The sequence below is a fragment of the Arachis hypogaea genome, chromosome 7 (genome assembly GCF_003086295.3).
Source record: "Arachis hypogaea cultivar Tifrunner chromosome 7, arahy.Tifrunner.gnm2.J5K5, whole genome shotgun sequence".
Lineage (NCBI taxonomy): Eukaryota > Viridiplantae > Streptophyta > Magnoliopsida > Fabales > Fabaceae > Arachis > Arachis hypogaea.
The window spans coordinates 42,808,070-42,831,106 of record NC_092042.1 but is presented as its reverse complement, the minus strand read 5'-3'; the positions used below and the strand labels follow the sequence as shown (position 1 = coordinate 42,831,106).

The following is a 23,037-nucleotide window of genomic DNA, read 5'->3' as shown; positions in this document are numbered from 1 at the left end:
CCAGTGCATTTGCTGGTCAGCTGTGCGGAGTTGTAAGAAAAGTGTGAACTCACGATTTCGTGTACCAGTGCCTATCCTAGCAACATGCGTCCACGCGTGCACGTCACCACCAATCCTCCAAAGCTCCATTCTTCATATTCCTTCTTCTTTTGCATGCTTCCTTTCCATCTTCTAACTCATTCCTGCCCTATACATCCTGAAGCCACTTAACAAACACATCTTGACATCGTATGGTAATAAAAGATGATTATAATAAAGCATTTTTAAGGTTAAAGAAGCATGTTTTAAACCATGAAGCAAAATTAGGAAGGAAACACAAAGCCATGCAATTTATATGAATAAATGTGACAAATATTGATAAAACTTCCCAAATTCTACACAAGATAAACCATAAAATTGGGGTTTATCAAACCTCCCCACACTTAAACCAAGCATGTGCTCATGCTAAAAATTAAAAGACCAAAGAACATAGGAGAAAGAAGTTTATGAAATGCAATTTAGCTACATGGATGCAACTAATGCAAATGCTTCTATCTACTTGGTCAAAAGTAAATCAACTTCCAAGAACATACATGAATGAGAAAAGCTAAGGTAATATGATAACTCATGAACTCTACCAATTCAAATATCAAAATGACATGTAAACAACTTGCACGAAGAAAGCTTATGAAAGCCAGGAACAAGGAGTTGAGCATCGAACCCTCACCGAAAGTGTATCTGCTCTATTCGCTCAAGTGTATAGGGTTGATTCGCTTAATTCTCTTCTAATCATACTTTTCAAGATTTGTTTTTCATCTAAAAATCAACAGTTATTCGGTGCATGCATACATTCATCATGAGGGCTTATCCTTAGGTTGTAATGGGGCTAGGGTAAGGGTAAGGATGCATATATGGCCAAGTGGGCTTGAAATTTGAATCCTTGATTAACCTAAGCTCTCACCTAACACATATAACAACCTATACATCTAATATACAACCTAACTACCCATTTATTCACTTTCCACACACTCATGCATTCTCTTTTAATCCACAACCCATATGCATTGGTTATAATTGGCTTCGCCTTGGGGGCATTTTGTCCCTTTTTTATTGCTTTCTTTTTCTATATATTTTTGATTCTTTTATTTTTATATTTCTTTTTCTACAATTTTTTTCTTTAATTTTTCTTTTGCTTTTGTCTTCCGATATCTTTCGATGAATTTTATACAACAGTGCTAATGCATATGGTTCAAACATTCAATACATGAGTGTGTACCCAATTCCCAATATTTTTCAATAAAAACTACAAAAACACACTTTTACCTCTACCAATGTTCCCAAGCTTCCCTCCCGCTTAAATGACACACACCTTCACTCGCTTAAACTAATCAAAGATCCAAATCAAATGACATTCATTGTTTTTCACTTAGGGGTATTGATGTGCTAAATTAAAGAACAAGGGGGTTTAACATAGGCTTAAAATTGGCTAACAATGGTAGATAAAAGGGTTAAGGCTATTTGGACAAGTGAGCTATTGAAATAACGGCCTTGATAAACCACTATTTTATGGTTTATCTTGTGCTTGATTGAGTGGATTTTATCAACTCTTTACTCACTTATTCATACTATTTGCATGGTTTTACATTTGCCTTCCTAATTATGTGCTTTGATTGAAAACATGCTTCTTTGGCCTTAAGTTCCCTATGTTTAATCCTCTCTTATTACCATTAGATGCCTTGATATGTGTGTTAAGTGTTTTCAGATATTATAGGGCAGGAATGGCTCAGAGGATGGAAAGGAAGAATGCAAAAATAGAAGGAATACAAGAAGTTGGAGAAACTGCTAAGCTATCCAGCCTGACCTCTTCGCACTCAAATGGCTATAACTTAAGCTATAGAGGTCCAAACGACGTGGTTCCAGTTGCGCTGGAAAGCTAACGTCCGGAGCTTCGATTTGATATATAATATGCCATAGTTGCCCTGACGCTAGGCGACACGAACACGTGATCCACACGGACGCATCGCATCTGCGATCTTCAATCCGCATGGCCGCGTGGGCGACGCCTCCGCGTCACTTGCCCGCGACCTGAACGTACCAGAATACGCAGGAGGCGATTTTCGGGCTATTTTTGACCCAGTTTTCGGCCCGGAAAACACAGATTATAGTCTATAAAGTGGGGGAATGCATCCATTCATCATCAGGCTCTCATAATTCATAATTTTAGTTTTAGATGTAGTTTTTAGAGAGAGACGTTATATCCTCTCTCTTAGGATTAGGATTAGGATTAGGATTTCATCTTCTTCAATCACAGGTTCAATATTCTTTTTATATATTTTCCCAATTTAGTTTATGAACTCTTTATGTTTGGATTGATTTTCTTAATTAATGTTATTTGAGGTATTTCAGTTTATGATTATTTTATTTATATGAATGCTTTTAATTTAATTTAGATATTTTCCCTTTTGGCCTTGGTTAATTAATTGGTAACTCTTGAGTTGTCAAACTCATTGTTGATTGAAAATTGGAAATCTTCAAGAATTAATTCGAGATCCAATAACTCCAACTTTTTCCAAGGAAAGATTGGGACTTGAGGATTCGAATTAATTCATCCACTTAACTTACCTTCATAGTTAGAGGTTAACAAAGTGGGAGAAAAATCCAATTCTCATCATAATTGATAAGGATAACTAGGATAGGACTTCCAGTTCTTCATACCTTGCCACAAGATTTTATTATTGTTAATTTATTTTACTTGTCATTTAAATATACATGTGCCCATTGCCCAAACTCCAAAACCCCCATTTACAAACTCATAACCAATAATAAGAACATACCTCCCTGCGATTCCTTGAGAAGACGACCCGAGGTTTAAATACTCGGTTATCAATTTTAAAAAGGGGTTTGTTACTTGTGATAACCAAAACGTTTGTATGAAAGGACTTTTGTTGGTTTAGAAGCTATACTTGCAACGGGAATTTATTCTGAATTCTAGACCACGCAAAAGTTCTCTCATCAAAATGGCGCCGTTGCCGAGAAATTGCAAACGTGTGCCTTATTATTGGTTATTGTAAATATTTTTCAAAAAAAAATTCAAAAAAAATTATATCTTTTTCAAAATACTTTCTTTTTGTTAGTTTCTATTTTTATCTTCTCTCACTACTATGAACTCTCACCCCTTTGGCTATGAGTCTGGTTATAACTATGTTGCAGGAAGCGGAAGCTATAACAGGAATATGCATCAAGGTCAAAGCAATCAAAGATAGACGGAGCCAAGAGGATCTGATCAACACTTTAGACAACAACACCCTCCTAGATATCACAAACAAAGACCACTATACAATGCATACCAAAATGATAGATATCCTCAACATAACTTTGAACCACCACACTCACAAGCCCTTTTCCACCATTCACTCCATATGACCCTAACCCTCAACCACCATACCAACCACCTTATGAGCCATATGAACCATATATAGAACCACCCCAATTCCAACCCAATTACTCCCAAGAACCACCACTTCAATATTCACCATCTCCATATCCATCAATCCAAGAGCACTATGATCCTATTTATAAAAGCCGAGCGCATCAAGAGACAAAGGATTGTTTCAAGGAAACAGTGGATCGATTTCAGGCAACCATTCGTCAATTGGAGCAAGCGTTAATTCAATTAGCTTCCCGACATTCGGACACTCAAGGAACCCCCATGGATTCATATGGACAATCTAATGAAGAACGTAGCATGAAGGAGATACTAGAAACTCCAGTGAACGGTACGGAGCATGACTTTGTACTGGAACAAGTGGAGGAAGCCGGAATTATTGAAGAAGAAGAAGTGGTTGAAGATTTAGGAGATGCAGAACCTCCATAGAACCCCCTTCCAAGACGTTTGAAATTGATACTGAGGAGGGTGTACAACCTCCAAGGCATATCACAGTTGAAGACTTGGAAGAGGTTGATCAAGAGATGGAGATTCAAGAAGAAGAATCACAACCTCCCATGCCCTTGGAAAATAATGAAGAGGAGATTGAATTGGAAGAAAGATACCAAGAGGAAGAGTTGAAATTGAAGAAACTTGCAAAGAGGTGGTAATTATCGGAGAAGAGAACAAGGGAGTAGAGCTTGCAATTTCATTAAAAATACCTCCCCCTAAGTTGCCATCATCCTTCACAACATTCAAGTGGGTAAAATTCATATCCCTTAGCTTTCTAATTCCACTTGAATATGGGCTACTGGAGACGGATGGTCAACTTAGAGCTCTTTGTGACATTAAGAGTAAAAGAAAGATGGCCAGTGGTAAGAATTGTCCTGTAAGGTTCATCATGGTTGGAAGCTTTAAGTTTAAACGCAAAGGTTGGTGTAAAGCTCAACTGAATGGGTCTAGGAAGCTGTTTGGTAGCTGTAGTGAGAATTCAAATTACTTATCACCCAGTTGGAAAAATACAGATCCCGACAAAGATGGGTGTAAAAGCAAGATTTGGGATCCTAGAATCTGCTCTGACACTTGTTACCCCGGGAGCCTAAGAATCTGTTTGATGGGCTCTACATGCTTAGTTTGGGATCCTGGAGGTTACTGGAGATACAAACATTGGTGGAGATTCCTGGATGAGTTCAAACACAAGCCACCATAACAGGGAGCTCACCAAATGTCCAACTTAAGGACTTTAACTAAAAGTGCTAGGTGGGAGACGACCCACCATGGTATGATCGTTCTTTTCTTTATTTTTAGTTTTTCTATTCGATAACTCTTCTCTTTATCAGCACATTTCGTGCATCTGCATTTGCATACTTTTAATTAAAAAAAAAGCCACGCGACGCGACCGCATCAGCGACGCGTCCGCGTTGCAAGGAGAGGGGAGAAAATAAAAACGAACAGAGAGTTACGCTGGAGCGTGGCTGGAGGCGTGCCAGTGGCACAAATAGACCCACGCGACCGCGTCACCGAAGCATCCGCGTCAAATGGGAATAATGGCCTCCCACGCGACCGCGTGACCCACGTGGCCGCGTGCCCTGATTTTCAACGTAAAAAGGGTGCACAACGAATTATTGTGCGAGAGTGGTGCTGGATTGGTGCTGAATGCACAATTCTACCCACGCAGAGGCATGGCTCACGCGTCCGCGTCATTCCCTTCTAAAGCCCACTCACGCGATCGTATGCCCCACGCGATCGCGTCACCCCAAATTTGACAAATAAAATAATTAGAACAGAGAGTTGTGCAGGCGCGAGGCTGCACTCGCAGCAGAAGCATAACATGTGTCACGCGACCGCGTGAATGACGCGACCGCGTGACCGACGCTACCGCGTCGATTAACTTAAAGCGCAAGTCACGCGACCGGGTGCCCCACGCGTCCGCGTCGCTTGCGCCACACAGCTTATCCTAATTTGCCAAATATCTTATCTTTTCTTCCCCAATCCTAATTTTTCCCTCCCTTCTTTCTTACTCACTTCTTTCCCTTCTCATTCTTCTTATCTTTCATTTTATTTTACTTAATTTATTTGCATATTTCATTCATTGCATTTTAATTTAGTGCATGTTTTTCTTTTCTTTTCTAAATTTCTTATTTTTCTTTTGGTGTTGATTTTCTTATTTAACTGTTGCATCTTTTCTGGTGTCATTTTGATGCTTAGTGACTTGTTTTACAATGTTGGGTAATGTTAATTTTCTGTCAATGTCAATCTTTTATACCTGTATTCCTTTTGCATTGGCATGAACTTACATTGTCTTTCATTACCCAATCTCTTCCCCATTGTTGTACATTTTGTCCTACTGGCATGCCATGGCTTCTATTGTTTTCTCACGTACATGTTGAAGCTTCCGTGTAAATGAGACCCTTATCATTTGGCATTAACCCAACCATACTTGATTTATTTTCTTATCTTTATTTCTGAGTTACTTTTCTTCCCTATTTTCTTTCAGGATGGCCACCCGGAAGGGAAGTGGAAGACGTTTACATGGGGAGAGAAGACAAGTCCATCTGCACAATCTTTGAAGAAAAGCATCAGTTGGAACAACCCGTCCACCTGCACATCTTAGCATGCACCGAGGATGGTGCAATCTTTAAGTGTGGGGAGGTCGATACCGATCTCCATGGGTTAGTTATTTCCTATTTCAACACCAATGTTTTATTTTATTTGATAGTTCATTGTTGCATTTGCATATTTGTTTGATTTTTTCATATTTTACCACTTGGTTAAAGTAATAATTTCTTTTGCAAGAAACTTTTTATAGCATTTCACTAATTTGAATAAAATTTTTTGTTACACTTGTTTGAAGTTGTATTTGGAACATGGTTTTTGAGTCAAAGAACACACAATCTGTGAGATTTTGAGCTTATTTATATGGTTACATTATTTAACCATAAATTTTTATTCTTGTGTGTTTCCTTCTCTATAATTGCAATTTATGCTTTGTTCCATTCTACATGTCCATTATTTAGTGTATTTACATGCTTGCATATGATTGAGACCATTATTTGTTATTAGCTCACTTATCCCAAATAAGCCTACCTTTTACATCACCCTTGTTAGTCACTTTGAACTTTTTAACCCCCTTCTATTTCATAACCATATTACTAGCCTTAAGCAGAAAAACAAAATAAAAATCCCAAGTTGAATCCTTGGTTAGCTTAAGATAGATATTGTGTATAATTTAAATGTGGGGAAACTGTGGGAACATGGGTTAATAAGGGAATGTATCATGTTTCTAATTTATTTGAATATTGGGAATTTGGGAACCTATTCATGAAAAAACCAAAATAAAAAAATAATGGAAAATCCATGTGCATTGTTAAGTTTTGTTTGCTTTTATGATTCAAAAAGAAAAATTATGAATAAGGGGACAAAATTACCCCAATAATAAGTTTAGTAGAGAAATCAACGCACATGGAAGTAAAATCAAAATAAAATTGGTACATGAGTATGTGATAAAAAGTGGGAAAATTATGGGAAGCTAAGTATAATTTTAAAATTTTTATAGAGTATGTATATGTTAGGTGAGATCTTAGACTACTCAAGGATTCACTTTACTAGCTCACTTAGCCTTATATATACCCTTACCTTTACTTCAGCTCCATTACAACCCTGAAAAGACCTCATGATATTTGCATTGGTATGCTAAATATTTGTTGATTGATTTGATGAAGAACAAAGTTTTAGAAAACATGACTAGAGAAGAGTAGAGTGATTGCCCTATACACTAGAGAGATTAGAGTGATATACACTACCAGTGAGGGTTCAATGCTTGATTCTATATTCCCTACTTTTATGAGCTATCTTCTTACAAGTTTACTTAATTTCACTGTATGATTTGAATTAGTGAAATCCAATTCATATTTATTCTTGAAGGATTTATTTACCTTTTTACCAAGTCGGTAGAAACATTTTGCATGTAGTTGCATTCATATAGATAGGTTGCATTTCATACATCCTACCATTCCTCTTCATCTTTATAGTTTCTCTTGAGCTTAGCATGAGGACATGCTATTGTTTAAGTGTGGGGAGGTTGATAAACCACTATTTTATGGTTTATCTTGTGCTTAATTGAGTGGATTTTATCAACTCTTTACCCACTTATTCATACTATTTGCATGGTTTTACATTTGACTTCCTAATTATGTTCTTTGATTGAAAACATGCTTCTTTGGCCTTAAGTTCCCTATGTTTAATCCTCTCTTTTACCATTAGATGCCTTGATATGTGTGTTAAGTGTTTTCAGATATTATAGGGCAGGAATGGCTCAGAGGATGGAAAGGAAGAATGCAAAAATGGAAGGAATACAAGAAGTTGGAGAAACTGCTAAGCTGTCCAGCCTGACCTCTTCGCACTCAAACGGCTATAACTTTAGCCACAGAGGTCCAAACGACACGGTTCTAGTTACGTTAGAAAGCTAACGTCTGGGATTTCGATTTGATATATAATATTCTATAGTTGCCCTGACGCTAGGCGATGCAAACGCGGGATCCATTCAATCAGCGCGGCCGCGTGGGCGACGCCTCCGCGTTACTTGCCCACGACCTGAACGTACCAGAATATGCAGGGAGGGATTTTTGAGCTATTTTGACCCAGTTTTTGGTCCGGAAAGCACAGATTAGAGGCTATAAAGTGGGGGAATGCATCCATTCATCATCAGGCTCTCATAATTCATAATTTTAGTTTTAGATGTAGTTTTTAGAGAGAGATGTTCTCTCCTCTCTCTTAGGATTAGGATTAGGATTAGGATTTCATCTTCTTCAATCACAGGTTTAATATTCCTTTTATATATTTTTCCAATTTAGTTTATGAACTCTTTATGTTTGGATTGATTTTCTTAATTAATGTTATTTGAGGTATTTCAGTTTATGATTGTTTTATTTATATGAATGCTTTTAATTTAATTTAGATATTTTCCTTTTTGGCCTTGGTTAATTAATTGGTAACTCTTGAGTTTTCAAACTCATTGTTGATTGAAAATTGGAATTCTTCAAGAATTAATTCGAGATCCAATAACTCTAACTTTTTCCAAGGAAAGACTGGGACTTGAGGATTCGAATTAATTAATCCACTTAACTTACCTTCATAGTTAGAGGTTAACAAAGTGGGAGAAAAATCCAATTCTCATCATAATTGATAAGGATAACTAGGATAGGACTTCCGGTTCTTCATACCTTGCCAAGAGATTTTATTATTGTTAATTTATTTAACTTGTCATTTAAATATACCTGTGCCCATTGCCCAAACTCCAAAACCCCAATTTACAAACTCATAACCAATAATAAGAACATACCTCCTTGCATTTCCTTGAGAAGACGACCCGAGGTTTAAATACTCGGTTATCAATTTTAAAAAGGGGTTTGCTACTTGTGACAACCAAAACGTTTGTATGAAAGGACTTTTGTTGGTTTAGAAGCTATACTTGCAACGGAAATTTATTCTGAATTCTAGACCACGCAAAAGTTCTCTCATCAGGCCTCAATCATGTAAATGCATTGATACACAAAATAATAGACATATAGAATCAAACAAATCAAGGATTGCAATCATAGAAAGAGAACAATGCACACAAGAATGGAAATAAGTGGTTATATGATGTAACCATGCAATCTGGCTCAAAACTCACATGCTTCTGTGTTCTTAGCTCAAAAACCTTTTCCAAAATTAATTCCTTCAAGCAAGTTTTACACAAATTTTTTTGTTCACATTGGTAGGATGCCCTAAAAACGGTTTCTTGGAAAAGAAATCATCACCCTAATCAAGTAGTCCTAGCAAGAAACAACTACCATGCAAAAGTGTTTAAATGCAAAAACTAGCCATACAATGCAAATTATCCTAATTAACAAAAGAAAATTAAAATTTGGGTGTCAAAAACAAGGTTTGTTACCTACGAAAGTCGAAAAACTACCTCCCCACACTTAGAAATTTGCAAGGTCCTCCGTGCTATCGGTAATGCGCCAGGTGGGATTGGGGTCAACACTTTCACTATCCATCTCTTGAATGCTCACTTCACTTTGGTCTGAAGAGGATGCTGAAGTGTCCGGCTCCTCTATAGGTGGGTTAACACAACCCAAGAGCCTCTTCAAGTAAGTATAGCAGCGTTTGTTCTGCCGCTCATATCGGTCTACCTTTTGAGTGAGCTCAACAAGCAGTTGGTGGAATGATTTATGTGGTGCCGCTGAGGTGGTTGGAATGTTGGAAGGAATAGCCATGTCAAGGCTTGCGGTTCCCGCAGGAGGCTTGAGATACTTTCCACTCGGGACGATGTTGTCCTTTGCCGAAATTATCCCCTTCACGTCCTTAGCCTCTTGGGAAACTCCAGCCGCTGCAATCAAATCCATTATGAAGGCAGAAAATAGGAGATTACCCTTAGTATGAACGCGGCCCATTGCTTGCCGGATGAGGTAAGGAATGTTGATAGGTGTCTCAGTGAGGATGCACTAGACAAGAAGGGACAAGTCCGTTGTGATAGAGGACTTATGAGTGCTCGGGAGTACGTAGTGGGACATGATTTGAGCCCACACTCTAGCCTCCACCGTGAGTGCTTGTGTCGTAATGCACTTAGGTTGGGCCTTGGCTCTCCCTTGGGTCCATTCTTCTCTCGGTTGGGCAATGACCCTAAGGATAGAACCCCAATCAAAACTGAGTCAGCAGCGCTGTAGTAGGAATTCTTGGTAACCATCAGTCCTATTCGGCACTAGCAAAATCATAAGTATCCTCTGAATGGCTTCCTCAGATACGGGGACTTGCTTCCGGCGCACAAAAATTGATTGAAGAGAAGGTGAGTGATAGTTGGAGTAGAACTCTACCACCCAAGAAAGATTAGCTTTCTGCGGTTTCCGATTGAGAAATCCCCATTGTCGCAAGATTGCCTTTTTCTTCCTCATTGATATGAATGACACTTTTCACCCTCTTGGAAGGAGGCTTAACTCTTGGTGCAAGGAGCGCCTTTGTAGTTTTTCTTTGAGATGCCCTCTTTATAGGCGACTTTTTCGAAGTCTTCTCCTTGCCCTTTTTTATGGCCATTCTAAAAAAAGAAGAAAAAGAGAAAACATTAAACTCAAAGAAACAACACTTAGATAGCAACATGCAAGTAAAAAATAATGCCACAAAGTAATAAAGCATCTTGAAAACATGATAACTGCAATATGTAAGTAAGACAACAATGTAATCATGGGGGCATGTCACTCGCATGAGATGCAAGAGTGGGAGATGCATGCAAGTATAAAGCATGAGAAGAATGGGCTCAAGCATCAATAACAACACTAAGTAACACATGCAAGAAAGCTACTAAGCACAAGAAAACCATTCACCTAGTCTAACCCCAAGGCAATGAAGCATGCAAATGGAATAAAGTGGAGTTAGAGAAAGCGGAATCACAAATCTTGCAATATGATACAAAGAAGTAAGTCATAGGTAGTGAGCACATAGATGGTAAATATGAAGCATAATAGGCTCAATGCACATGAAGAAGAACAAGTGTAATGAGAAAGAAGCACTAGATTGAAAGCATGATGTCAAAATGAACTAAAATGTTATTGGCGCTTTTCAACAAACACTTGGTGTGCAACTTCCAAACAATAAGTTGAAGAAATTCAAAAATGTAATACCCCAAAATGAAATACCAATCATCAAAACAATACCACATAACACAAATAAGCCAAGTGATATCAAAATATCCAACCAATGCAAGTACTACATTGAAGTTCAACACCCATGGAAGAAAGTAAAAAGAAAGAGAAGAAACAAAAATGAAAAGTAAACAACAAAGTCAAAATGCAACTAAGAAGAAATAAAATAGAGTAATAGAATGCAATTAAAAAGAAGGAAATTTTAAAAAACAAAAGAGAAAGAAGAGAAATAAAACTTTGAAAGAAGGAAGAAGGTGAGGTTGAGTGTAGGTGAGAAGAGGAGAAGAGAAAGAAGAAAAAAAGAGGAGAGAAAATGTGGGACCGCCGGAGATGGTGGTCACTGGTGGTCGAGATTGCCGGTGGTTGTGGGCGGAGAAGAGGTGGTGAAGAGGAGGAAGAAGAGAGGAAGAGGGAATTGAAGAAATGAATTGAAGAGAGAAAGAAAACAGGGGTGCTACACTTAAGTTGCGTCAGTAGTGTGACGTGCGTGTCGCCCACGCTCACAAATGGATTGTAAAAAGAGTTACGACGCGTGTGCGTCATCCACGCGTGCACGTGGGGAGCAATTGTGCTCCACGCACAAGATTCGCTCAAAACTGGCGCAACTCTCTGGTTTTTGTACCAGGAGTTCCAGAATTAGCAGCCGACGCGTACGCGTCGACCACGCTTACGCGTGGGTGAGCGAAAAATCTAGTGACGCGTAGGCATCATATGACACGCATGCGTGGGGAGGATTTGTGCTTCTAGCCCCCCACCCGCACAATTCCAGTGCAACTCTTTGGTTTTTGTACCAGGGGTTGTGGAAATGCAATCGACGCGTACGCATCGCCCACGCTACCCCCCTCTTTTTTTTTTCATAAACATGAGGAAAGACAATTATAACACAATCGTGATAGTCATTCAAGTTAGATAGTTCAAAAACACTCAAAATTTCATGCAATACTCAAAAGTAAGCATTTTGTTCAACATTACCAATTCAACCAAACCAAGATCAATGAAATCCTCATGAACATCTCAAAAAATCAAACAAAATCAAGCACACTTAAACAAACTTACAAGATCAAACAAGGACTCTAAAACTACATGCAAGAAATTATGTACAAAGAAGATCATACCATGGTGGGTGTCTCCCACCTAGCACTTTTCTTTAACGTCCTTAAGTTAGATGATCATGAGCTTAAGCTTCTCCTCCTTTGGGTGTATCCTCAAGAAGGAACACCTCTACTTCCCTTGGTGACTTATAACCATGATACTTCTTTACTCTGTGGCTGTTCACTTTGAATGTTGCACCACTTTGAGGGTGGAATAGCTCAACCTCTCCATAGGGCTTCGCTTCCTTCACTTTAAAGGGGCCATCCCACCTTGAACGGAGCTTTCCAGGTATGAATCTGAGCCTTGAGTTGTATAGAAGAACTTCATCACCATCTTGGAAATCTTTCTTGCGGATATAGTGATCATGGAATGCCTTAGTCTTCTCTTTATAGATCCGCGCATTCTAATAGGCCTCCATCCTAAGCCATTCGAGTTCTTCTAGTTGCAATTTCCTTCCTATACCCACCTTGGTGAAATATATGTTGCATTGCTTAACCGCCCAATAGGCCTTATGTTAACTTTAAATCGGGAGGTGGCACGCCTTCCCATAGACAATCCAAAAGGGACTCATCCCTAACGGAGTCTTGTAGGTCATTCTATATGCCCACAATGCATTACCCAACCTAGAGCTCCAGTATTTCCTTTGTGGATTCACCACTTTTTCCAAAATTCACTTTATCTCTCGGTTGGACACCTCCGCTTGGCCATTAGTTTAGGGGTGGTAACCGGTTGCAACCTTGTGTAGTACCCCATATCGCTTGAGTAGTGCTTCTATCTTCTTGTTGTAAAAGTGAGTACCTTGGTCGCTCAAGATTGCTCGTGGCGACCCACAGCGACACACAATATTATTTCTAATGAAGGAAACCACAGTATTAGCATCATCAAGGTGGGTCGGTATCACTCCTCAACTTGTCTCTTTGATGTATTGAAAAGTTGGCATGGAAAATATTGGCAACTAAGTAATTCGCCATAGGTGCAAACCAAGGAAAACTATCCGAAATAGCATGCAAACCATCCAAAGAGAATGAATTGTCAATCGAAAATGGGTCATATTTAAGATTTTTAAGGCAGCTCAGATAATCCGCAACCAGATTTTGTGACCCACTTCGACCCCTAATCTCAATGTCAAACTCTTGCAAGAGCAAGATCCAATGTATGAGCCTAGGTTTTGACTCATTCTTTGTCAACAAATATTTTAAAGCTGCATGATCCGTATACACCATAATTTTTGAGCCTAGCAAATAAGATCTAAATATATCCAATGCATGAATAATCGCTAGAAGCTCTTTTCCGTAGTGGTGTAATTGGATTGCGCTGCATCTAATGTCTTTGAGGAATAAGCAATGATGTAAGGGAGCTTACCATCGCGCTGTGCAAGCGCGGCACCTACGGCATGATTTGACGAGTCACACATGATTTTGAACGGCTGCGTCCAGTCAGGGCCCCTCACAATTGGTGCCGTAGTAAGAGCTCTTCTCAACTCCTCAAATGCTTCCACACAAGCACTATCAAACTCAAAGTCTACGTCCTTTTGTAGCCAGCGCGATAACGGCAATGCAATCTTGCTAAAATTCTTGATGAGGCGCCTATAGAATCTTGCATGTCCTAAAAAAGAACGAACCTCCCTCACAGAAGAGGGGCGAGGTAAACTAGTAATGACATCAACCTTGGCTGGACCTACAGAAATGCCCTTATTAGAAACTACGTGTTCTAACACTAAGCCTTGTCTCACGATAAAGTGACATTTTTTGAAATTGAGGACAAGGTTAGTGTCAACACACCTCTCTAAGACCTTAGCCAAGTTCTCTAAACAACTATCAAAAGAAATTCTATATACACTAAAATCGTCCATAAAGACTTCCAGACAACTCTCCATGAGATCAGAAAAGACACTAGTCATGCACCGCTGAAAAGTGGCAGGTGCATTGCATAAACCAAATGGCATCCTTTTGTAAGCAAAGGTGCCAAAGGGGCATGTAAAGGTGGTCTTTTCCTGATCCTCAGGAGCAATATGTATCTGGAAGTAGCCAGTAAAACCATCAAGAAAGCAGTAATGAGATTTACCTACAAGTCGGTCCAACATCTAGTCAATGAATGGCAAGGGGTAATGGTCTTTCCTTGTTGTGACATTCAGCTTCCTATAATCAATGCATACCCTCCAAGCATTTTGCACCCTTGTTGTGACCACTTTACCATCATCTTTCTTGATTGCAGTGATTCCTGGTTTCTTTGGAACAACTTGAATTGGACTCACCCACTCACTGTCAGAAATCAGATAAATAATACCCGCATCAAGCAACCTTGCGACTTCCTTTTTCACCACATCAAGAATGGTAGGGTTGAGCCTTCTTTGGGGTTGTCTAACCGGCCGAGCTCCCTCTTGGAGGAAGATGCGATGCATGCACATACGTGGGTCAATTCCCACAATGTCAGCTAAGCTCCAACCGATTGCTTTCTTGTGCTTCCTTAGGACCTCTAGGAGCTTCTTTTCTTCTTGGCTAGAGAGTTCACTAGTAATGATTACTGGAAACCTTTGGTTGTCCTCAAGGAATGCATATTTCAAATGAGAAGTTAGAGGCTTCAATTCATTTTTCGCTTCAAGTTGAGGTTCTTTTTCACCAAGATCATGAAACTCATCCTCATCGGCTTCCTCTTATTTATCCTCATGTTCAATAATAGGATAGTACAACTTGTTGTGATCTTCCCTTTGTATCTTCGCTACTTCCTCATCAATTACATCACGTCGGAAGACGGAGTGCTCTTTAGGTGGATGTCTCATAGACTCTTCCAAGTTAAACTTGATGGTCTTGTCACCTACCTCAAAAGAGTATGTGCCGGTAAAGGCATCCAATTTAAATTTAAAGGTCTTCAAGAAAGGTCTACCAAGCAAAATGGAGGAAGAACTTTCATTATCCGTCGAAGGCATTTCAAGGATATAGAAATCAACCAGAAACACTAAATCCTTGATTGTCACAAGTACATCTTCCGCTATCCCTACTACGGCGATCACACTCTTGTCGGCTAAGACAAATTTGGCGGCCAACCTTTTCAATGGAGCTAAATTTAACCTTGCAAATATAGAGAGTGGCATGATACTCACACAAGCCCCCAAATCACACATGCAATCATAAAAGGCAACTCCACCAATCCAACAAGATATTAAACATGGTCTGGGGTCACTACACTTTTCCGAAATAGACTTCATCAATGAAGAATTGGAACTACCCAATAACAATGTTTCCAACTCACCAATCCTATCTTTGTGTGTGCACAAGTCCTTAAAAAACTTAGCATACTTCGGAATTTGTTGAATGGCATCAAGAAGTGGAATGGTTACCTCAACCTTCTTGAATACTTGAAGCATGTTTAGATCAAACTCCAGAGTTTTCTTGGCCTTCTTTACCATGGAAGGGAATGGAATGGGAATGGATTCATCCATTATAGCCTTCCTCTTGGGCTCCTTAAGGCTCACTTCTTCTTCTTCTTCTTGCTTTGTGTCTCCCTCATCATCCTCATGTGAAACTTCAACAACCACTTCCTCCTCATGGATGTCTTCCATGGCCCTAGGAGGTATCTCCTCCAATGTAGTCCCCGATCGTAGAGTAATAGTGTTGAAACCGCCCTTTGGGTTTCGAAGGGGTTGGAATGGAAGGTTAGAAGAGCTCGAGGCTTGGTTGGTATTGGTATTGTTGGAAGGAGGTAGAGACATCCTTGAAAGCATTTAGGTTATGTTGGACAATTGAGCACTCATGTTACCAAATTGTGAATTAAGATTCCTAGTATTATCTTCATTTTTCTCTACCATGGCCCTAATTCTCTCTTGCTCTTGGTAGAGTGCACGGTTAGAGTCATCACCTTGGTTGGAGGAAGAGGATGAGGATTGGTTAGATTATTATCTTTGGTGAGGTGCTTGGTACCTAGGATGGTTGTTTTGGTTTCGGTGAGGTGCTTGGTATGATTGATTGTGGTGGTTTTGGTTGGCTTGATGGTTATTGTTGTGCTATTAGGAAGAAGATAGGTGGTTGTTGTGGTAATGAGGAGATGAGTTGCCTTGGTTCCATCTTTGATTTTGGTTGTTTCCTTGATCATTGTCCCTCCATCCTTGATTAGAACTATTACCATGAGAGTAAATGTTTTGGCCTTAAGATTGATAGGGTGGGCAGTTGTTGTAGTTTACGTTGGCTACCACGAGAGTGTAATCCTCTTGAACATGATGGCATTGGTCGGTGTAGTGTGCGGTACTAGAGCATAAACCACATACTCTAGGAGGTCCTTCAAGTTGGAGGATTTGAGGTGGGGCTTGGATGGCTTGGATTGATTGAAATGCCTTTTATTCTTTGTGAATCTCCTTGAGAAGAGTGGTCATGTCTCCAAGCACTTTGGTCGAAGTCTATTCGGAAGGAGCTGCTTCCACCATACCCTTGATAGGGTTGTTCCTCACTCTCACATATTGGGTAGCCTCGGCGACATCATTGATCAAACTCCATGCTTCCACCACCTCTTGTTCTTAGAATGGGAACCACCACTAGAAGCGGTGAGCAATCTCTTATCCGCCATACAAAGACCTCCAGTGAAATAGCTAATAAGCAAGTGAGTGTCTAATCCATAATGTGCATAAGATTTCGTCAACCTCTTGAATCAAGTCCAATATTCATAGAGTGCCTCTTGGTCTTTTTGCATTATAATGGAAATTTCCTTCCGAATGTAATCGGTCTTCTCCAACAGAAAGAACTTGTCTAAGAACTCTCTTCTCAATAGGTCCCATTCAGTTACCACTTCATCCGGTTGGGAGTAGAACCACTCTTTTGCCGACCCCTCAAGAGAGAAGGAAAAAGCAAAAACCATGTTAGCAATCTCATCAGCGCCATGCCTTCGAGCTATAGAACAAGAAACTTGAAAGTCTTTCAAGTGCTTAATGGGGTCTTGGCCCGGTAGTCTGATGAGCGGATAATTTATATGCTTTTGGCATTGTTTTTAGGTAGTTTTTAGTAAGATCTAGCTATTTTTAGGGATGTTTTTATTCGTTTTTATGCAAAATTTACATTTCTAGACTTTACTATGAGTTTGTGTATTTTTCTATGATTTCAAGTATTTTCTGGCTGAAATTGAGGGACCTGAGCAAATATCTAATAGAAGGCTGACAAAGGACTGCTGATGCTGTTGGATTCTGACCTCCCTGCACTCTAAATGGATTTTCTGGAGCTACAAAACTCCAAATGGCACGCTCTCAACTTAGTTGGAAAGTAGACATCCAGGGTTTTCCATCAATATATGATAGTTCATACTTTATTCGAGTTTAGTTGACGCAAACTGGCGTTCAACACTAGTTCCATGCTGTATTCTGGAGTAAAACGCCAGAAACACGTCACAAACCAGAGTTAAACGCCAAACAGACGTTACAACTTGGCGTTTAACCCCAAGAGAAGCCTCTGGACGTGTAAAGCTCAAGCTCAGCCCAAGCACACACCAAAGTGGGCCCCGGAAGTGGATTTCTGCACTTAGACTTATTTCTGTAAACCCTAGAAACTAGTTTAGTATAAATAGAACTTTTTACTATTGTATTGGGTATCTTTTTGACCATCCGGTCTTTTGATCATTCAGTGGGGCTGGCCATTCGACCATGCCTGGACCTTTATCACTTATGTATTTTCAATGGTGGAGTTTCTACACACCATAGATTAAGGTGTAGAGCTCTGTTGTACCTCGAGAATTAATGCAATTACTATTGTTCTTCTATTCAATTCAAGCTTATTCTTATTCTAAGATATTCGCTGCACTTCAACTGATGGATGTGATGATCCGTGACACTCATCATCATCCGTCCTTATGAACGCGTGACTGACAACCACTTCCATTCTACCTTAGATTGAGCGTGTATCTCTTGGATTCCTTAATCGGAGTCTTCGTGGTATAAGATAGAATCCATTGGCGGCCATTCTTGAGAATCCGGAAAGTCTAAACCTTGTCTATGGTATTCCGAGTAGGATTCAGGGATTGAATGACTGTGATGAGCTTCAAACACGCGAGTGTTGGGCGTAGTGACATGCGCAAAAGGATCAATGGATCCTATTCCGACATGATCGAGAACCGAAAGATGATTAGCCGTGCTATGACAGAGCATTTGGACCATTTTTACTGAGAGGATGGGAAGTAGCCATTGACAACGGTGATGCCCTACATACAGCTTGCCATGGAAAGGAGTAAGAATAATTGGATGAAAGCAGTAGGAAAGCAGAGATTCAGAAGGAACACAGCATTTTCATGCACTTATCTGAAATTCCCACCAATAAATTACATAAGTATCTCTATCTTTATTTTATGCTTTATTTATCTTTATTTTCAAAAACCATAATAACCATTTAAATCCGCCTGACTAAGATTTACAAGATGACCATAGCTTGCTTCATACCAACAATCTCCGTGGGATCGACCCTTACTCACGTAAGGTATTACTTGGACGACCCAGTGCACTTGTTGGTTAGTTGTGCAAAATTGTGACAAAGTGTGATTCACGTTTGAGAGCTCCAAGTCTATTGGCGCCATTGTTGATGATCACAATTTACGCGCACCAAGTTTTTGGCGCTGTTGCCAGAGATTGTTTGAGTTTGGACAACTGACGGTTCATCTTCTTGCTCAGATTAGGTAATTTTCTTTTCAAAAAGTTTTCAAAAATCTTTCAAAAAATTTTTTCTTTGTTTTCGTTTTTCCAAAAAGTAATTTTCGAAAATTATTTTTTATAAAATCATAAAAACAAAAATGTTTTGTGTTTCTTGTTTGAGTCTTGAGTCAATTTTTAAGTTTGGTGTCAATTGCATGTTTTAAAAACTTTTGCATTTTTCGAAAATTCATGCATGTGTTCTTCATGATCTTCAAGTTGTTCTTGACAAGTCTTCTTGTTTGATCTTTAAATTTTCTTGTTTTGTGTTTTTTGTTGTTTTCATATGCATTTTTGCATTCATAGTGTCTAAGCATTAAAAGTTTCTAAGTTTGGTGTCTTGCATTTTTTTCTTTTTATTGAAAATTTTCAAAAATAAGTCTTGATGTTCATCTTGATCTTCAAAGTATTCTTGGTGTTCATCTTGACATTCATAGTGTTCTTGCATGCATCATTGGTTTTGATCCATAATTTTTATGTTTGGGGTCATATTTGTGTTTTTCTCTCTCCTCATAAAAAATTCAAAAATAAAAAATATCTTTCTTTGTTTTATTCATAATTTTCGAAATCTTTGGGTTGACTTAGTCAAAAATTTTTAAAATAAGTTGTTTCTTGTTAGTCAAGTCAAGATTTCAATTTTAAAAATCCTATCTTTTCAAAATCTTTTTAAAAAAATCAAATCTTTTTCATTTTTTCATTGTTTTCGAAAATTTTAAAATTGATTTTCAAAATCTTTTTCTTATCTTTATTTCATAATTTTTAAAAACTTTACTAACAATTAATGTGTTTGATTCAAAAATTTGAAGTTTGTTACTTTCTTGTCAAGAACGGTTCAATCTTTAAATTCTAGAATCATATATTTTAGTTTCTTGTTAGTCAAGTAATTAATTTAAATTTATAAAAATCATATCTTTTCAAAATATCTTTTTCAATCATATCTTTTTCAAAATTGATTTCAAAATCTTTTCTAAATTCTTATCTTTTCAAAATTGATTTTCAAATCTTTTTTTCAACTAACTAATTGACTTTTTGTTTGTTTCTTATCTTTTTCAAAACCACCTAACTACTTTCCTCTCTCTGATTTTTGAAAATCACCTCACTCTTTTTCATAATTCTTTTAATTAACTAATTGTTTCAAATTTAAATTTTAATTTTATTTCTTCTTTTAATTTTCGAAAATCACTAACCTTTTTTTTCAAAAATAATATTCGAATTCTCTCTCTCATCTCTTTCTATTTATTTATTCATTTACTAACACTTCTCTTCATCTAAAAAATTCGAACCCTCTCCTCTCTTCTGTGTTCGAATTTTTCTTCTCTTTCCTCTATTCTCCTCTTTTTCTACTCACATAAAAGAATCTCTATACTGTGACATAGAGGATTCCTCTTCTTTCTTTGTTTTCTTCTCTTTCATATGAGTAGGAACAAGGAAAAAGACATTCTTGTTGAAGCTGATCCTGAACCTGAAAGGACCTTGAAGAGGAAGCTAAGAACAGCTAAAGCACAGTACTCTGAAGAGGACCCAACTGAAACTTTCGAACAGAAAAAGAAGATGGCAGCCAAAAATAATAACAACAACAATGCAAGGAAGATTCTTGGTGACTTTACTGCACCAAATTCCAACTTACATGGATGATTGGTGCACGAAATTGTGATCAATACTTTTCACAACTCAAATAATCCCCGGTGATGAACCCAAAAACTTGATGTTCAACACCATGGCATAAACACAACTTCGTGCACCAAGTTTTTGGCGCCGTTGCCGGGGATTGTTCGAGTATGGACAACTGACGGTTCATCTTGTTGCTTAGATTAGGTATTTTTTTCAGAGTTCTTAAGAATGAATTCTAGTGTTTCAAGGTGATGTTCTTATCATCACCAAGGCTGATTGATTTTCATCAATTTAGCTCTTGAATGCAATGTCCTGCTGAAGCTTGGCTAGCCATGTCTAATTTCTTTAGACTGAAGCTTTAGACTAACATTGCATGATTCCTGGAATTCTCATTAAGAATTTTGATATCTTTATTTTCTTTTCCACTTAATTTTCGAAAAAGCACAAAAAAATTTACAAAATCATAAAATCCAAAAATATTTCTTGTTTGAGTCTAGTGTTTCATTTTAAGTTTGGTGTCAATTGCATGTTTCTGTTCTTCTTGCATTCATTCATGTGTCTTAAGGATCTTCAAGTAATTCTTGATGATTTCATTGCTCTGATCTTTGAATTCTCTTGACTTGAGTATTTTGTGTGTCTCATATGCATTCTCACTTTGTCAGTGTCAGTAGTATACAAACTGCTAAGTTTGGTGTCTTGCATGCATTGTTATTTGATTTTAGTTGCATTTTGATTATTCCTCATTATTAAAAATCCAAAAATATTTTTAATTTGTGTCTTTTCAAGTCAATAATACAGAGAATTGAAGATTCAGAACATACAGCAGAGGAACTACACAGAAAAAACCTGGGCGTTCAAAATGCCCAGTGAAGAAGACAGACTGGCGTTTAATCGCCAGCTAGGGTGCCTGGCTGGGTGTTTAACGCCCAAAAGGGTAGTAGTTTGGGCGTTAAACGCCAGAATGTGCACCATTCTGGGCGTTTAACGCCAGGATGGCATAAGAGGGAAGATTCTGTTTTTAATTCAGATTTTTTTTCAGGTTTTCAAAATTTTTCAATCAAATCTCTTTCAAAATCAATTTCTTTCTATTTTTAAGGATACTTGCTATCAATTAATGATTTGATTCAACACATCAAGTATGTTGCCTTTTCTGTTGAGAAAGGTTTAATGTTTGAATCATATCTCTTCTTGTTAGCCAAGTTATTAATTTTCAAAATCAAATTTTTTTAAAAAAAATGTTTTTCAAATCATATCTTCTTAATCACATCTTTTTAAAACCAATCATATCTTCTTAACCACATCTTTTTCAAAATAGTTTTCAATTAAATCTTTTTGATTTCTAATTTCAAAATCTTTTTCAAAAATCACTTGATTTCTTTTCCACTCTTGGTTTTCGAAAATCAATTAGTGTTTTTCAAAATGTTTTCAAAATTTTTTTTGCTCAATTTTCGAAAATTACTTCCCCTCTTCTCACATCCTTCTATTTATGGACTAACACTATTCCTCAATGAACAATTCGAACTCCATCTTCTTTGATAAGTTCGAATTTTCTACTTCTTCCTTCTATTTTTCTTTTCCTCTGACACCTCAAGGAATCTCTATACTGTGACATAGAGGATTCCATATTTTCTTGTTCTCTTCTCTTTCATATGAGCAGGAGCAAAGACAAAAGCATTCTTGTTGAGGCTGATCCAGAACCTGAAAGGACCTTGAAGCGAAAGCTAAGAGAAGCTAAGGCACAATTCTGTGTAGAGGACCTAACAGAAATCTTCAAAGAAGAAGAACACATGGCAACCGAAAACAACAACAATGCCAACAATGCAAGGAAGGTGCTGGGTGACTTTACTGCACCTACTCCCGACTTCTATGGGAGAAGCATCTCTATCCCTGCCATTGGAGCAAACAACTTTGAGCTTAAGCCTCAATTAGTTTCTCTAATACAACAGAATTGCAAGTTCCATGGACTTCCATTGGAAGATCCTCATCAGTTTTTAGCTGAATTCTTGCAAATCTGTGACACTGTCAAGACTAATGGGGTTGACCCTGAGGTCTACAGACTTATGCTATTCCCTTTTGCTGTAAGAGACAGAGCTAGGACATGGTTGGACTTACAACCTAAAGAAAGCCTGAACTCTTGGGAAAAGCTAGTCAATGCCTTCTTGGCAAAGTTCTTTCCACCTCAAAAATTGAGTAAGCTTAGAGTGGAAGTCCAAACCTTCAGACAGAAGGAAGGAGAATCCCTCTATGAAGCTTGGGAAAGATACAAACAATTAATCAGAAAGTGTCCCTCTGATATGCTTTCTGAATGGAGCATCATAGGTATTTTCTATGATGGTCTGTCTGAACTGTCCAAGATGTCTTTGGATAGCTCTGCTGGAGGATCTCTTCATCTGAAGAAGACGCCTACAGAAGCTCAAGAACTGATTGAAATGGTTGCAAATAACCAATTCATGTACACTTCTGAAAGAAATCCTGTGAATAGTGGGACAAATCAGAAGAAAGGAGTTCTTGAGATTGATACTCTGAATGCCATATTGGCTCAGAACAAAATATTGACTCAGCAAGTCAATATGATTTCTCAAAGTCTGTCTGGAATG

The 23,037-nt window shown here is 38.2% G+C and overlaps 1 protein-coding gene and 1 non-coding gene across 2 annotated transcripts; both read right to left on the bottom strand.

The window, feature by feature from the left end:
- Positions 1-13,450: 13,450 nt before the first annotated feature.
- On the bottom strand, positions 13,451-15,883 carry LOC112701413 (uncharacterized). Its single transcript, XM_025752172.1, has 3 exons — positions 14,912-15,883; positions 14,368-14,824; positions 13,451-13,851 (listed from the first exon to the last, which is right to left on the bottom strand). The coding sequence occupies exons 1-3, from the start codon at positions 15,881-15,883 to the stop codon at positions 13,451-13,453; spliced, it is 1,830 nt and encodes a 609-aa protein (XP_025607957.1).
- A 6,749-nt stretch (positions 15,884-22,632) lies between these two features.
- On the bottom strand, positions 22,633-22,740 carry LOC112704782 (small nucleolar RNA R71). The gene has a single exon (XR_003155389.1). It is a non-coding gene; the product is annotated as a small nucleolar RNA R71 (small nucleolar RNA).
- Positions 22,741-23,037: the final 297 nt, after the last annotated feature.